At 40.4% G+C, this 15,746-nt stretch overlaps 1 protein-coding gene across 1 annotated transcript; it reads right to left on the bottom strand.

Moving 5' to 3' along the window:
- Positions 1-206: 206 nt before the first annotated feature.
- limk2 (LIM domain kinase 2) lies at positions 207-15,362 on the bottom strand. Its single transcript, XM_026322777.2, has 16 exons — positions 15,094-15,362; positions 14,765-14,867; positions 9,403-9,538; positions 6,473-6,582; positions 5,784-5,969; positions 5,484-5,589; positions 4,610-4,815; positions 4,319-4,508; positions 4,151-4,237; positions 3,755-3,886; positions 3,198-3,254; positions 2,927-2,992; positions 2,459-2,633; positions 2,303-2,358; positions 1,917-2,074; positions 207-1,549 (listed from the first exon to the last, which is right to left on the bottom strand). Exons 1-16 carry the CDS (start codon positions 15,107-15,109, stop codon positions 1,336-1,338), a joined length of 1,998 nt encoding a protein of 665 aa, XP_026178562.1. The 5' UTR covers positions 15,110-15,362; the 3' UTR covers positions 207-1,335.
- Positions 15,363-15,746: the final 384 nt, after the last annotated feature.

Raw genomic sequence — 15,746 nt, 5'->3', positions numbered from 1 at the left:
ACTATTAAAAAAATGATCTGTTCAAGCTTGTCATTTTTTTTCTCTGTGAACTGATAAACTGGTCTCAACTTCCACTTTCGTGTCTGTCTGGCAGTGTGTGTTGTGTGTGGGGAAAACCAAACATTATTTACCTTTGATGCTGGAAAAAAAGCAGTTTAATAGCCACAGATTTCTTAATTTGAAAACAAAAAAAATGACAAGAAAAAGCCAACTCTGAAAAGGTTTATTTACGAAACACTACAGTGATATAAATAATAGTGGTTACAAATGGTCGTTAAGTACCTTGAATGATGATAGTAAAAAAGGCAAAAACGTCCAACTGTTGACGAAATGTCTAAAAATCTACAAACGTAGTGCTCCCATTATAAAATTATATCCAGTTAGAATCGTAATATGTACATATTTGTACACACTGCTAAAGAAAAAAAAAAGTTCCTCCTGTACAAAGCCACTTATGGTTGACTCTGGCATAAAAATTAATAACAGTCCTCGTTCTACCTGTGTTTAAAATAGACACCAGGTGTTTGACAAACCTACAACAAAATGTCACTGTGGCAAAAATCTAAATAGTGCTCATTCATCATTCAAAGGAAATATTTAAAATCATCTTGTAACTATCCTGTCAAAAATTAAATTAGTGGTGTTTAGATGAAAAAAAAAAAAAATCCCTAAACCTTCCTTTGCCACACATGGAATGCATTTATTGAATTATTAAATTGAATTTCTTAAAATATAGTGATGAAACTGTTCAGTGTTTGTTTTGCTTCCACTCCTGTTTTCTCCCAGCTTTGCCCCTTGTTTACTTTGACCTGTCAGTCAGCGCAGCTGTCAAGCATCTTTGTTTTCGTTCCTGCTGCAGTGAAGTGAGTCCTCCGCTGGGCAGGGACTCATCTCTGCATTCCACTCATGGCAAACAACAACCTCATAGTTAGCAAAACAAAACTGCTGTCACGTCGGGTCTCATTGACTTTTTCCAACTTGCTAAGATATTTACTATTACTGCTACTGCTGGGAAAAGGACCACAGGAAGTTGGTCTTTTGTCTTTATACACAGTAGACATGAGCACAACACTGTGCTGAGTGGGGGCTGGGTAGGGTAAAAAAAAAAACTAGTAACTAATACTTGGCTTTTTGAAATGCATCCCTTCACTCACATTGCAGTTCAGTGGCACTTTCAGAGTTCGGGTCAAATGGGAAGATTGGTCCAGCTACCTCAGGTTATCCAGTTCTTATATGGCTCGGGTTCCAAGCAATTCTCCTTTTCTCCTCATCCACAGTGTTAGTGCAGCAGTTTACAGAGGTAAAAGAAAACAAACAAAAAGAGTGGCACAGGCCCTAGGTGCCATTGTTTGTCATGCTGGAACAGTCTGGAGAGGCTGCTGTTGGGGTCGATTGCTGATCTATGCTCTGGGCTGGAGAGCTGCCTTTAGGCCAGTAGAGCTGACTCAGACTCTGGTGCAGTTCATCCAGTTCGGCTGGCAGGGGGATCCCTAGCTCTTGGTTCAGGGACAGGGCCTCAAACCAGTCCTCCAGCTTCTGGAAAGGTGGGCTGAGGGAGGGGGAAAGAGCAGGGAGGGCACACAAAGGGGTTTGAGGTTAAAACCAGACTGACAAGCTTGAGAGAAAACATGAGGAAGCAATCTGGCAGTAGAGGCGTGTCCCTGTGCAGGCAGGTCAAAATGCCGCCTGAAAGCAGTTGTTGTTTTCCTCCACTGGTTCTACAGACTCTTGTGCTCAAATAACTGGCCAGATACTGTGTGATAGATACAGATAGTGTTTCCCATAAGAGTGAGTGTATATTTGACTTGTCCAGGTTAGTCAGAAGCAACTCTCTACCCATAACTACAGAAATATATATATATATATAAAATAACTCGTGTAAGCAAGGAAGCATTACAATATCATAAAGTGCTCACCGGTTGTCTGGTGTTAGGTCACAGCAGCTCACAGCCAGTGGAAAGAAAGCTGGTGGACAGTCGTCAGGGAGGAACTTCTCAACAAACTTCCTAACATTCAGGCCAAAGTCCAGAGTCCTGGGGAGGCACTCAGGGTCTGCATAGACTTTTCCAATAATCTGCATCAATAGAGCAGAGAGGTCGAGGTCAGCCCATTACCAGCCCAACACCAATGTGCAGTACAGAGCCCTAACATTTGACTAAAAATGTGATTGAAATTTTTTTGTGTGTGTTGCTGTGATCTAATACCACTGTGAGAGGATGTTTTGAAAAACATACAGCAATCACCAGCTACAGTATGTTACTAGTAAAACAAAGCACATAATCTGTGAAAACTAGAAACTCACCTCACAAAGTACAATTCCAAATGAGAAAATGTCTACCTTCTCATCGTAATGTTTACCTAAAAAAAACAACAGGTAAAGAATCATTTAAATGCACTCACTAATCCATAGAAAGAATTACCCTAATTATTAATTTATTTTGTTTTAGCTGCAGCTCACCATTTAACATCTCCGGAGCCATCCAGTAAGGGTTTCCTACGACGGTGTACCGCTTCTTACGGTCAAAACGTCTGAACCCCCGCTTCTTAGTGGAAGGCTTTTCAGGCGGAGGTTTAACTTTTTCTTCTACTATGAGTCGTGAGAGTCCAAAATCAGCAACAACTACGGTGTTGTCCTGTTGAGACAGTGAGTGATAAAATATCAGGTTAAAACTGCAGGAGTTTTTAGGTTCCCTTGAAGTACACACAGTACAACACTAGTGAAATCATCAGTAAATGCTGCCTATATATTATAATACTGCGATTGAGTTCATAGCACAGTTTTTTATAGACACAATTCTCTTGGTAAATCACAGGGCTGGGAGCTACTTTCAAGTGAATGCAAGCCCCCATAAATCGTTCATACCCCTTATTCTTATTATTGAAATTTTATGAAGTGTAATGTCTGGTAAGACGCCATGTTTCCTACCAGTTTAACCAGGCAGTTGTGAGAGTTGAGGTCTCTGTGTATGATGCTCATTGAGTGAAGGTAGGCCTGAAACAAAGAGGAAAATCATGTGCAAGACATTTTTATACAGTAAAAGTTTAATTGATCCCTCTGAGAGGGAGAATTTCTGGCAAAACGCACATCTCAATATTTAAAGCACACTGCAATGTATTGTGATCTATGGCACGTTTACACATACTTAGGCAGCTGAAAATAGCAGCCATCGGGTTCTTTAACGGGAACTGTTACTCACCATGCCAGAAGCAATGCTCTTTGCAAAGCTCACTCTTTGCTCCCATGGAAATGGGTCCTGCAGAGTGAAAAGAAAACAAAAACAAAAAACAAAAGTCAACAGAAACAAATAGATGCTCCTTCTGCAGCCATAATAGGGTAAATATAAAATGATTTTGTACCAAGGTAGAAACATGAAAACACTAAACAAAATTACACGAATACTGTACACCTTACAAAATTACCCCCCCCCCAAACACACTTTAAATATAATTAGAGACACAAAAACACTCTCCCTCTCCTCCCTCTATGTGCATGTGCTGAGCTCAACTGCTCCTCAGAAATTTGTGGGAGGAGGGGAGCGCATGCATTTAACTTTCACCTGGGAACACTTTCTACAACTTTTCTCATTCCACATCTTGACCAGTTGGCATGCCATCCAGCCCACTATAGAGCTGGGAGCCCCCTGTCAGTGCAGAGTTTACTTTAGGTCAGTCCCCTCCCACATGACTCTGTTCTGGGCTGTGAAAGGTGGAAGAGGAGAGGGAAAGAGTTAAGTTGATCAACTAGTTTCCTCACCATGTCTCTGATGAAATCCTTCAGTGTGCCTCCCTCAATGAACTCAGTTATCAAATTGAGTTTCTTATCCTTGTATAGCACACCAATGAACTTCAAAACGTGGGGATGATCGAGGCTTCGCATTACTTTAACCTAAAGATTAGACAGAAAGAAACAAGTTCCCACATGTTTGCAGGCAGATTTACCCTGATCAGTTTCTACTAAAGGCAAAACCATGAGAATAAGCATTAAACACAATAAAAATCTGATCAATTTTTCCCTACAAAATAACAAGGTACCAAGAAGTAATGGTTGGAAAATGTGGTGTCCCGTTAACTAAGAGTATAATAAATCACAGGTCTATGCTGAGCCAAAGGGCTGTGAGGAAACACAAGCCTCCTGCTGCACATTACCAACCTCCTTTAAGAAAGTTTTCTGGGTCTCCTCATCACAACGGATCAGCTCCTTCATCACCATCACTTCCCCTGTGGCTTTATGAGTCACCTGTCAGTGGGAAAACATATGTAATACTAAAAAGGTCCCAAATTAGGTTAAAATAAAAACTGTTGTCAGTGTGAGGCTGACCTTGATGGCCTGCCCAAAAAATCCTTTGCCTAAGATCTCTCCATGGATGAGGTCACATGGCCGGAAGATGCGGTGAGAGCAGCTACTGGAGGATCTCAAGGATTCAGAGCGCCCAATGTCTCGGGTGATGAAAGATGGCTCTTTGGGAGAATATGGCCCAGGTGATTTACATATGTTACTGTTACTGCGCCTGGAGAAAAAGAAAATGCAGAGACAGTTATGACACTCAACACGTGTCCAGTATAGACCCACATTATGTGAGCTGCATAGTTTTGTGTTGCTCCAACATACCTCAAAGACCTCCTTTTCAATGTGCTCTCATCAACCACATCCACATCCAGGACTGCATCAGAAGGTGCAGACATACGCATACGGGAGGTGGCTGGCACTCCCAGCCTGGGTGACCCCAGTTTGAGCCGATCCAAACGCTGCCTGACTGGATCATACTCCATAAGCAGCTGCAACGTGTGACTGGTGTGGTGGATCAGATTGTCCACCTAAGTAAACCAAGAGATTTAAGGTTGAAACATGTTCTATGATTTTAAAATGATTATGTCCCAGGAAGTGGGATGCAATCATACCCATCATTCCCAGAATTCTGTGCAAAAATTAAATAAAATTTGATTTTACCCAAAGACCTTTGAACAGTTTATTCATGAAAATTATGTTTTTTTCTATTTTTCACATTTCTTCCTTTTATAGTTACACTATATCTGAGGTAGAAAAATTGTCTGATCTACTGACAATAAAAATGTCCATTCTCCTCTGATGGAGCTCATAACATATATTACAAATGCCTGAACTGAGCTCTAATAAGAGTGATAGAAAGTATAAAACAAAACAACAAAAAACCCCCATCAAAGCAGCAAATAACAACTGCACTGGAATGCCTGTAATTTTGTGAGGGCGAGGTTGTGGAAATGAGCTTTTTAAGTATAGTCATTCCACATACCATCCTCTCCCAGCTGAATTATGCATAAAGGATGCAGGAATGCAAGGAATTCCCTAAGCTCACATATGTAGCTGTCAGGTAATAAGAACATTTCTTTGCAAATTGCACTCAAGGAATGTACTTGCCCTCATTAAGGACATGAATAAGCTTCATTTGATGATATTCAGATCACATATTATAAGTACCAGAGATGTGTGTGAACTATATACCCACCTCCTCCTCCATCAATGTCCCCACTGGAAAGCCATTGATCTCTAGGATCCTGTCCCCAACGTGGATGGCATTTCGCACCTCTGGACTAATAAGCATCCCTCTGACGCTGGAACAACACAGCACCAACACTAATATGTGAGTATCAACAGGACAGGAGGAATGTTAAAGAGAACTAGGCCTATCTACCACTACTGCATCATACTAAATAATCTATTTAGTAAACCTAATCAGTCTTACACAGGGCGTTACTCATGCTTTTCCCACAGAGCAATGAGACAGAAGACATCAGGTGTTACTTACTCTTTGACTTGTACATTCACTGAGCCATTGATGTCCCTCAGTACTGAGACGGAGAAGCCCCTCTTGCCATTAGCTGCTGAGGGCATTGAGATGAGGGTCACTGTGTGGGGTAGGGAGTCTAGGATTGAGTCGTGTGATCGCTTTTCCAACATGGGTGTAAGGACCACCTGCTTGTAGCACTTTCCACTGTAAACAACAGCAGAGTGAAGCAAGTACTTGTTGTGAAGTTACTGTTCAAAGGACACAAAACTGAAGGAGTCATGGAATAATCACTAACTAATAATGACTTACAATATAACATTTAAGGCTATGCATTAACTCGAGATCATTGCCTGCAATTCTTCAAATCCAAATCTTGAAAATATAAACACACAAGCTAACTGACAAAATACACATTGCATACATGAGTCAAACCAGTCATGGGGAAGGAAGTCAAAGGCCAGGAGGAACAGGAACTCTATTAAATTATTATTACCCCTTTTATTTCACATGTGCATCAACATCGCACGTTACAAACTTCACTTTCACACTACAGAAGCCGCCAACATATTGAGACTTGTATGTTAAGAGTGTCGTCCCTTTAAGATATCTTGATACAAATCTCTCAGCTGCATGTCACTTAAAATGTGTCAATACTTTAAATGGCTTCAAACAAAAAAAAAAAAAAAAAGTCAGTGCCAGCAACTTACCAATAGAGTTTTGATCGCTCCACCAAAGCATAGGTATCCCTGTCTTCAATCACAACCTTGCACCTCAGACACACAAAGCATTCAGGGTGATACTTGTGCTCTCCAGCCACCTGGAACCACAAACAAACCAGCTCTTATCCACAGCATTCACACAGCGCCGAGCAGAGAGACGTAATATGTTGACGGTGAGGCTGCCGCCCTGTGCTCTTTAGATATGAGTGCGTTGTGCTGCGTGTTGTTTTCTGCCCTCCTCCTGGTGTGAGCACTGACACAGTCGTAACACCTGCTTCGGTTTCAGCTGTCTGGAATCAGCTATGATATCACCTCCTCCCTCTGCAGGTCTCAGCCACTGACGATGACGTTCTCGCTTTCAACCCTCTAAAACCAGCTTCCCAGTTTGTCACGTTATTTCTCTGCTCTGACTGATTTCCCTCCCTCAGCAGTGTCTCCCACATCCACTTGCTTTTTACTTCTCTCTCTCATGTAAGATAAGATATTGTGTCCAACCTTTCAGTAAAACAGGTAACCTAACTGCATATATCTGAGTTAAAAATATTATTTCAGGTTCAATATGAACTTATAAAATCTTCATTATAAATGTAGCACACTGGGAAATGTAAAGGTTTACCTGAGTTACATAAAGACACAATTTTAAAAAAACAAATGCAGAAAATGTTTAAAAAACAGTATTACAAGAATATCTTCAAGTAGGTGATGCTATGCCCCTAGTTCCATATTTTATATTAACAGCAACATACTCTTACAGTAAAAGCTATTTTTCTGCTTTATATAGATGAAATTTTGTCACTATTCATAATACACCACATAATCAAAACCTGTTTATGGATTTAGGGACATGGCTACTGCTTCAGTGTTTAGTTTTATCTAAAATTTAAGTGATTTTCCCTCATTTATCACAGCTCTAAGTCAGCGAGTCAGTGATGGGAAAGGATTCTCTCATTGCTGTGGTGAGATTAAAGTGATGTCAGCCAAGTCATTGTGACATCTCAGGAGTCTGTCTGTAACTCCTGTCTTTAAAGCCAAGAGTAAAACCTCCCCCAGTGGTTGTTGTCACAGACTGCCTCAGACAGAGTCGTAAAAACTTGACAATACAAGATCATAGTGAAAAACAATGAAGTAATGAAGTAGGACTTGGTGAGATAGAAAACATGAAACAGGACATTAAAAAGAAGTAAATGATATAATATGATCACTAAAAACAGTGCCTTAAATGCAAAGAATATAACAACAATAATAATTTTGAATCAGTCAATAAACAAAGAATTAAATGCAGGAGAAAAACAAAAACAATAGATCTCCGGACATGAATTCCCAACAAAAAAAAAAAAAAAAGCAGCGGCTCTGCATGACCCTCCTCTGCTGATGGACCACAATGACTCTCTTTCTGCCTGAGACTGCCCAGCCAATTCAGCTCTGCCAAAAAACATTTGGCTTCACTGGCTGATGAAGCAGCATGCCAATACTAAATAGAAGAGTCCTTTATGTGTGTTGCTTGGTGGCAAAAATAAAAACTTCAGTCTGGTCCCATGTCAGACAAGTGACCCTGGCTGTGACCACCAAAAGCTGCTGCCACTTCAATTTTATGTTTCAGCCTGTGGATGCTAAATAGAAGCTGGTTGACAGCTGGATTCATTTCAACATAAACCATTTTTTCTGTTGCCAGATTTGACTTTTATAGTTATTTCTGTTATATTAAACCTAGTTAGACTCAGTACATAATTGTTACATTACAAATGATGGTGTGTGTTTTTTCTACATTTTACTTTAAAAAAAAAAAAAAAATTAAATTCATACTCTGTGTCAGCCTGAAGGCACAGTGAATAGTTAAGTATTGAAATGGCATTTTACAGTTGAGTAGTAGGATTTACATTAAGGTACATAAATCACACTGACAGCCAGTAATCTATTAAACTATGTGTTAGCTGGAACTTGACTAAGACAAAAGTAAGGTGATAAAAATAAGTGTCACTGAACATTTGCTGAATTGTGATCACACGTCACAGATACAAGACAATGTAAATACTAAGACGCAGCAAGTTCAACAGAGCATGAATGACTCTGTCACTATCATTAGCCAATAAGCTAAAAGGCTCTAGCAGCAGAACCCATGTATACTGAAGTGAGAAGGGTTGTATTTTGTTATTTTTTAATAAAACATGTAATTTGTAAAGGCAGGAATGTGTTATTTCTTCTTTCAGAAGTTACACAGTAGTGCTTCAGGACACATCACAACATGAATGGTAGACTGTGGGCAAAATCTAAGAGTCACCCCACCACAGACAACTCAACATGAGGGGCGCCAAAACCACCTCATGCTGTAGCGTCTTCCCACTAAATCCTCTGTGTACTTGAAGAAGTGAACTGTGGAGAACTTCTGTGCTGAGAAGGAACAGATGGGGCCTCAAGGGGGAAAACCAACTCACAAGCGAGGTCTAGGGTCCAATCTTCTATGTTCGGCAGCAGCCCATGTGAAGTATCACTCACATGTAATTGGCACAAAAACAGGCCCCCTACCCTTTAATGCATGTTGGTATTAATCTGGAGCAGTGGGGAGAATGGGGAGCACAGAGGGCTTTTGCACGCTCTGTGGGCAATCTGGTATTATGTAAGTAGTGGGGGAAATTGTTGGCAATTGTTGTTATATGATTGAAGGCAGGGCAGACTTCATGGCCTGGCAATCACATGTAGCAATAGCGGTCTAATATTCAGTGATGGGATTTACTGGACTGAGGCCTGACACAATCACAAAAGAGCAAACAAGAAAACACAATGTCTCTAAGCCAAGCAAAGCCACTGCAGATATTATACAACTGTCTTCAAAGGCTGGGTAGCACTTAGACAATCATTGGAGTTAAACCTTCTCTTGACAAAGCTTTAAAAGTGTTAAACAATGAGAACAGCAGACTCACCATGGCAGGTCCAGTCATGAGCAGAGAGCAACCGTGACAGAGCTCTCCAAACTTCTCCCAGTAGTGTTTGCGACAGTATAGCTTGCCATCCTTCTCATAGTACCAGTTAGTGAGGTGGTCAGAACACACAGAGCACCTGTGAGAACAAACACACAACAAAGAAGATGTTTTTTATACTTATAATATGTTGGTGTGTTGATGCCCATTGTTTTATCTGTGTGATGTGGTTTGTACTGCTGCCGGTTTGGCCAGGTCATCATTATAAAACCTCACCTCCCAACCCCAAATGATACTACCTCAATAAATAAAGAAACGAAATGCAAATCAAATGTTGCCACAACTTAACAACAATGCTTCTAAATAATTTACAAAGAAATAAATCACAGAAAAGCACCAAATCATCACACTTGAGTGGTTATACTGCTTTACTTGAGTTTAATGACAAATTTCCAATCCAAAAAAGAGAAAAATGTTTTTTTTTTTTTTTTTTTAGCAATTTAACTAGAAATATGTTAATTGGTTTGCATTGCTAATTTAACAGTGCTATAAGACAAAAGACACTAGAGCAGGTAAGAGGTGAGTGTCTAGTTACTTTTTTGAACTCTTCCCCAAACTAGTTGAAATGTTTTAGTATTTTTTCTTAAAACTCCTTCCTCCTATTCATTATAGCTTAGTGAACGTTGCTAATTAACAAAAGAGATTCTGCAGGAACTAATAATCACACTGTACACACAACGCGTTCAACTTTGAGGCTGGATGGGACAGGAACATTAGTTGCTGGCATGTTCCCAACAACATGTACTTTGTGTTTAACATGGTGTAACTTAAGGCACAGTAAATACCTTGCTCACATAAGACTTGCCAGGTCTTGCATACGTGCTATTGTTTGTGCAGTGGTATAGTGTAAGAAAAGCAAACAGCACCAACGGTTAAGGAAGGGCAACCTGACAGGCCTTTGCAGGTGGTGGATTCAAGGTCTGAACACTAGTAATAAGGCAGCCAAATCCTTTGCCTTTTTCCAACATTTTAATAGGATCCAGTTTAGGAAAGACTGGAGCAACACTATGACAACAATGTGTTATAACACATCCAAAATATCTCTAACACGGGCAAAGTCCTTAGATCATCTGGTTGTTTATTGTGCAGTGTTTGCATGCAGATATTTATACACCTATCTTTGTGTGAGTCACAGGGTATCTCATTCTTTCTTATACTTGTGTGAACTTGTATGTACCTCTTCTGAACTCCAATGAAGGTGGAATGCTACGAAAATAGCAATTCGGTGTAAATACTAAGGACCTTTATTTCATAACACTGCTCCAGCTGCTGATTGATCCAAGCTGTCACCTGAGAGGATCCTTGGCAAATTAAAGGGACGTTCATGGCCCTGACTTCAGGACACAATGTTCAGCGTGAGAAATGCTGAAGCTGCCAGCAGACAGCATGGGAAGCACCTGCAGGCTGTGAGTGTTCCCTTTAACAAGCTGTACTGGTTATGCAAAATGGTGGCAACAGGTTCAACTGTCACAAGGACAAATCAAGGATGAACCAGTAAGTCACAGATTAGTTTAGTCAAATGTCTGCAGTCATTTCTTTGTGATGGCAATGTTCAGAATTTGCAAATAGTCCTACTCTTCCTAAAATCTTTTTTATTTTGAATTTGGCAATTTCAGCAGAAAGAGACTTCTCATTTGGATGATAAAGTGTAGGCAAATAAATCACAGTAGATTACATGTGTCACTACTGTTTGGACGCTGTTGCATTTGGATGTGAGCAAAAATTTGTCCTGATCTTCAGATTAAAAAGCAGAGCAAGGTACTAGGTGTGGTTCAAAATTACAATACTTTCAGGAATGACTACAATAATAAGCTTTCAACTGACACTCTACTGACTTCCTGATTAACAACTATTTATAATAAATGGATATGGTACTACCTAGTATGACTGTGAGAGTTCTGCTGTTGCTTTTGCACCTTTGGAAAATAATCTCTGATCTGCTCACATGACTCTGATGATATTCAGAATATCATGTTTAAGACATATGCACATACTTTGTGCACATACACACACATGCAAGACAAAATGTCAAAGGGAAGTGTTTTTATGCATTTAGTATCTTTTGGTGCCGTTCGGGCAGCAGACTTCAGCACTGCACTGCTCTCTGCACTGTAGGTATAGCTGCTACAGGCTTATTGATTTTGGCAAAGATTACAGATATTTCTAGGTTTTTTTGAATTACCATTTTATACCGAGCAGACCATGTTTGCATCTTTTGTGGAGAGAAAAGTGGGACGTGGTGTAAGAACAGGCTCTGAGGCAGCTTTGAGATAATTATCCCAAATAGCATTTATGTTAATGGCCTTTTGAGAAATAACACACAGCCTGCTCACTTCAGGTGAAAGCAACAAATATTAAGAATGAACACAACGTCAGCATGAAAATGACTCCAGCCTGATTCATCACAGTGACATGATGATGGGAGGTGGAGTTGAAGGTGTTCTGAGGTAAAGCCTGCACTGAAACTGAAGGGCACACATCTGTTAAAATTCTTGTGTGTGATATCACAGCTTGGGTTACACAACAAAGTTGCTTCTCTTTATGAAAATTTTTAAAGAGGATGTAGTCATTTAAATACTTTTGTTGTGAAATTCCACACAACAGCACAGTCCGACCAAGAAATCAGTATATAAGTGATATATCATTAGAGGCAGATATGTCAGTCGTAATGCAAAAAGTTTCAGTATTGACATATTTCAAATGCCAAAAGCACAGTATGTTTTACTGTGATTTAAAAAAGGTTGAGCTGTGCACAGACATCTAACTGTACGATCCAGCACAATACATATAGAGCTTACAATTCTTTAATATGCAAATCTAACAGACCCGATAAAATAATCTTACATTATGTTTATGTAAAATAACGACTATTAGCCAATTCAGCATTATTGTATTTCCTAACTCACAAATATTGCAATGAGTATCAGCCTCAGAAATTCTCGGTCAGTATCTGTCTAGGTGAAGCAGCAAAAACAACTATTTCCTCCTTATCTGCCTTGTTCTTAACAAAAAGCATTCCTCGATAAAAGTAGCTGACAAACCATAGTTATTATCCATTATGTTACTATAATATATCAAGCTAAAGTGACGCGGGGGTGCTTATAAAAACACCTGATTTCCTGCTGGTGAATGTGGGACAGGCACGTTAAACTCAGGTGCTTGAACAATGCAATGGAGCAGCTTGCACAAACACTACAAAATAAACATTACTCATTTCCTTAAATCTACATTCCTGCTGCAGTGTATTCCTTTGTTGGAGCTTGAAGTAGAGATAGTAAGAGAGGGACCTTTAGTAGAAGTCTTGAAGGCCTGCGGAGGGAGTGTTTCACTTTTTAGAGAGACCTTATCTCTGCTGTGTTGTTGACTGCTGTGTTCTCAGTGTTCTCCACAATAAGCTGTTTCCAACAAGTGACAATTATTTCTTCATTCACATCACAGGGACATTATATACATTTCATGTATGTGATTTTGGGCGACATGCTAAACATTATCTTTAATTTTAATCAATATGTGACAGATAATTCTCACATGAGTGTATGTTCTTTGTACTCGCACTAAACTGGAATGGAAAATGGTAGAAAAATAAACACATATGACACATATGTTTAGAAACTTTTTAAACTAATTCCTCATATATTTGAAATAGCACTTTTTAATGCAAAAAATAAAAGAGGATAGATCAAGAGTATTGACCCTATCATATATAAAGCTGAAAATAAATACTCTTCTGGCCAAGTATGATAATTATACCCATTTCATACTCTAGACACTTCTAGTAAAGTACAAGATAAGAAGCAGCCACTTTTCATTAAAAAAAACAAAAACCAAAACATTCAGTCAGTGTCTGGGAAAGCGGGTTCACGCGTCTGAATCGCTGTCTAGGAATGCAGAAGACAGCAGAGTCGAATGTGCCGTTACCTATAGGCCTCAATAATCCTGCCAGGTTTACTGGAACAAGAGTGACCTCAGCTTGTAAGAATGCTACACAATGTGGAGGTACACAGAGTGCAGGGTTGCAGCATGTAGACAAAAGGCAATAAGTACACCACAGTGAGAATGACATTTTATATCTGTTGTGCTATTTCCTTAAACAGCTCAGACATTTAGCTCTTTGAGTGAGTTGGGATTAGAAATTCAAAAGGAGTCAAGCCTACAACACTGCTGTCTGGTTTCCCATAAACACACACACACACACACAAAATGTAATCTTATATCTGCAGTATTTCGGTGACTAAAAAACGGGTGATTTGAAGGAGGACACAAAGAAATGTAAGGGAGTAGAGAAGTACAAAGGGAGGGAGAGGATCAGTGGTGAGTAAGGCAGTGAACTTTGCCTCTCAGATGATATAAGGAGCTTTATTTGTTTGGAAAGACTGAAATCCCAGGTTATGTAAGGACACCACTAGATACTGGCTCAAAACAGCAGAGTGCTATTTCAGTAGTCAGAAACAGAGAGCACAGTCAGCATTAAGTTTGTTCTATTCTTAAGACTCTTTTGGACTCACCAGAAGACCTCCAAAGCCAGACTCCAGTCATAAAAAAAAAAAACAAAGCATCTGTGGATATAATCTGCAGTATGTGGCCTCTGATAAAAAGCAGTGCTCCAATCTGCTACCAAGTTCTTACTCATCTGTTTACAATGCTGGAGTCCAACTAGGCACTGTGACTACTGGACATATAATCTCTTCAGTTTAATCAAGAGTAATCAGTTTAAAAAAACAAAACAAAAACAAAAACCAAACCTGAGCTGTCTTATCTCACATGATAACACGTGAATGATAGCGATAACTGAGGGAAAATCTTGTGAGTGTTATATCATGATGGCATCCAGCTACAGGTCACTGCCCCACACGAGACACATCTCACCGTGAGCCAGTGACCTGTGAAACCCAGAGAGATCACATCAGCCCCAGTGTGGCAATCATTAAACCTCAAAGCAGGACCATTTCACTGAGCAGTCTTACATTCAAGGACCTGAAGCCAGAGACCTGTCAGCTGTGACACCAGTGGGTGTGACATCCTACATGGTGCAGTTTTTATAAGGAGGCTTAAAAACAATGATGCATTAGAGAGAGAGAGAGAACAAATAACAGATCTGGGCCAATGTTTAGGCTACAAGACAGAAGCTTCTGGGATTATCCACAAGGCCATTTGCACATCCACCCAAACAGAGGAAACAATCATAATGCTATGGTGTCAATACAAACTGTTTCCTCCTGCCTTTAAAACCCTTCACTGATCAGACTGTGCCTGACAAAGCCTGAGCTCATCACAGTACAGGAGCTGATAAAAGCCATAGACTCACTGAAAGCAGGCGGTGTGCCAGGTGTCCCGGAGAACTTTCATGTGAAACGAGTCTTGGATTTTTCCTCCACAGCCCGCACAGTAACAGCTCTCAGCAGCGGTCCCTGCAAATAAAAGCAGCACATCACAGAAAGCTGGAACAGCAGGCAGGACTGAGGAGCTGAGAGAAAACAACAGGTATTTTTTTATGCCCGAGCTGAGCACGGAGAGGAAAAGAGTGCAGGTCAAAGTGTATCAACTCAGAGTGTAAAACGCTTCGACACATGTGGATAAATGGAAACAAAGTAACTTGTTTTAAGTGAAAAAGTTAGAGCCGAACATATTTCTCACCTTCTGGTTCCTCCATCGACTCTCCGAGTGTCGTCAAAGTCCAGATCCCTTTACAGACTTTTCATAGTGCAGCAGCAGAGCAGTGATACGGGGCTTCAAACATTCATTTCTCTCCCGTCCGCCCGTCCGGGACTCCCAGCTCCACAATACCACAGAGGAGAAGAGCTCACAGACTCCTGTAACCCTCCGCACACAGCCCGTGGCTTCAAGAGCTGAGAGCCGCAGCCGCCTCCTCGCCTCTGGCAGGATAACTGACGTAATGCTACAAATTCCTGTACGGAGAGCGGAAGGGCGCAGCTGCAGCACCTGGAAGCAGGAGAAAACTGAGGTCTGGCCCCAAAGCGACAGGAAACAGCAGTGGCGCCATCTACCGTCACAATCGCCGCATTACACAGGCAGCAGCACAGGACAGCTTAATTATCAGGTTTGGTTTTTGTGTTTTTGTTTTGTTTTGTCCTGCTGCTGACTGAAGTGTTATGTTGTTTGTGCTGCTGTTAAACTGCATTGTAATATACATTTAGCTTAGCATCACTGAAAGCAACACACACACACACACGCACACACACACACACACACACACACACACACACACACACACACCTGTGGACTGGACAATATGCTATAAGACACAGACACACACTGCATATAAAATG

Source organism: Mastacembelus armatus, chromosome 9, assembly GCF_900324485.2.
Source record: "Mastacembelus armatus chromosome 9, fMasArm1.2, whole genome shotgun sequence".
Taxonomy (NCBI): domain Eukaryota; kingdom Metazoa; phylum Chordata; class Actinopteri; order Synbranchiformes; family Mastacembelidae; genus Mastacembelus; species Mastacembelus armatus.
Note: the sequence above shows the minus strand (reverse complement) of the source record. Positions and strands in the feature narration are given on the sequence as shown.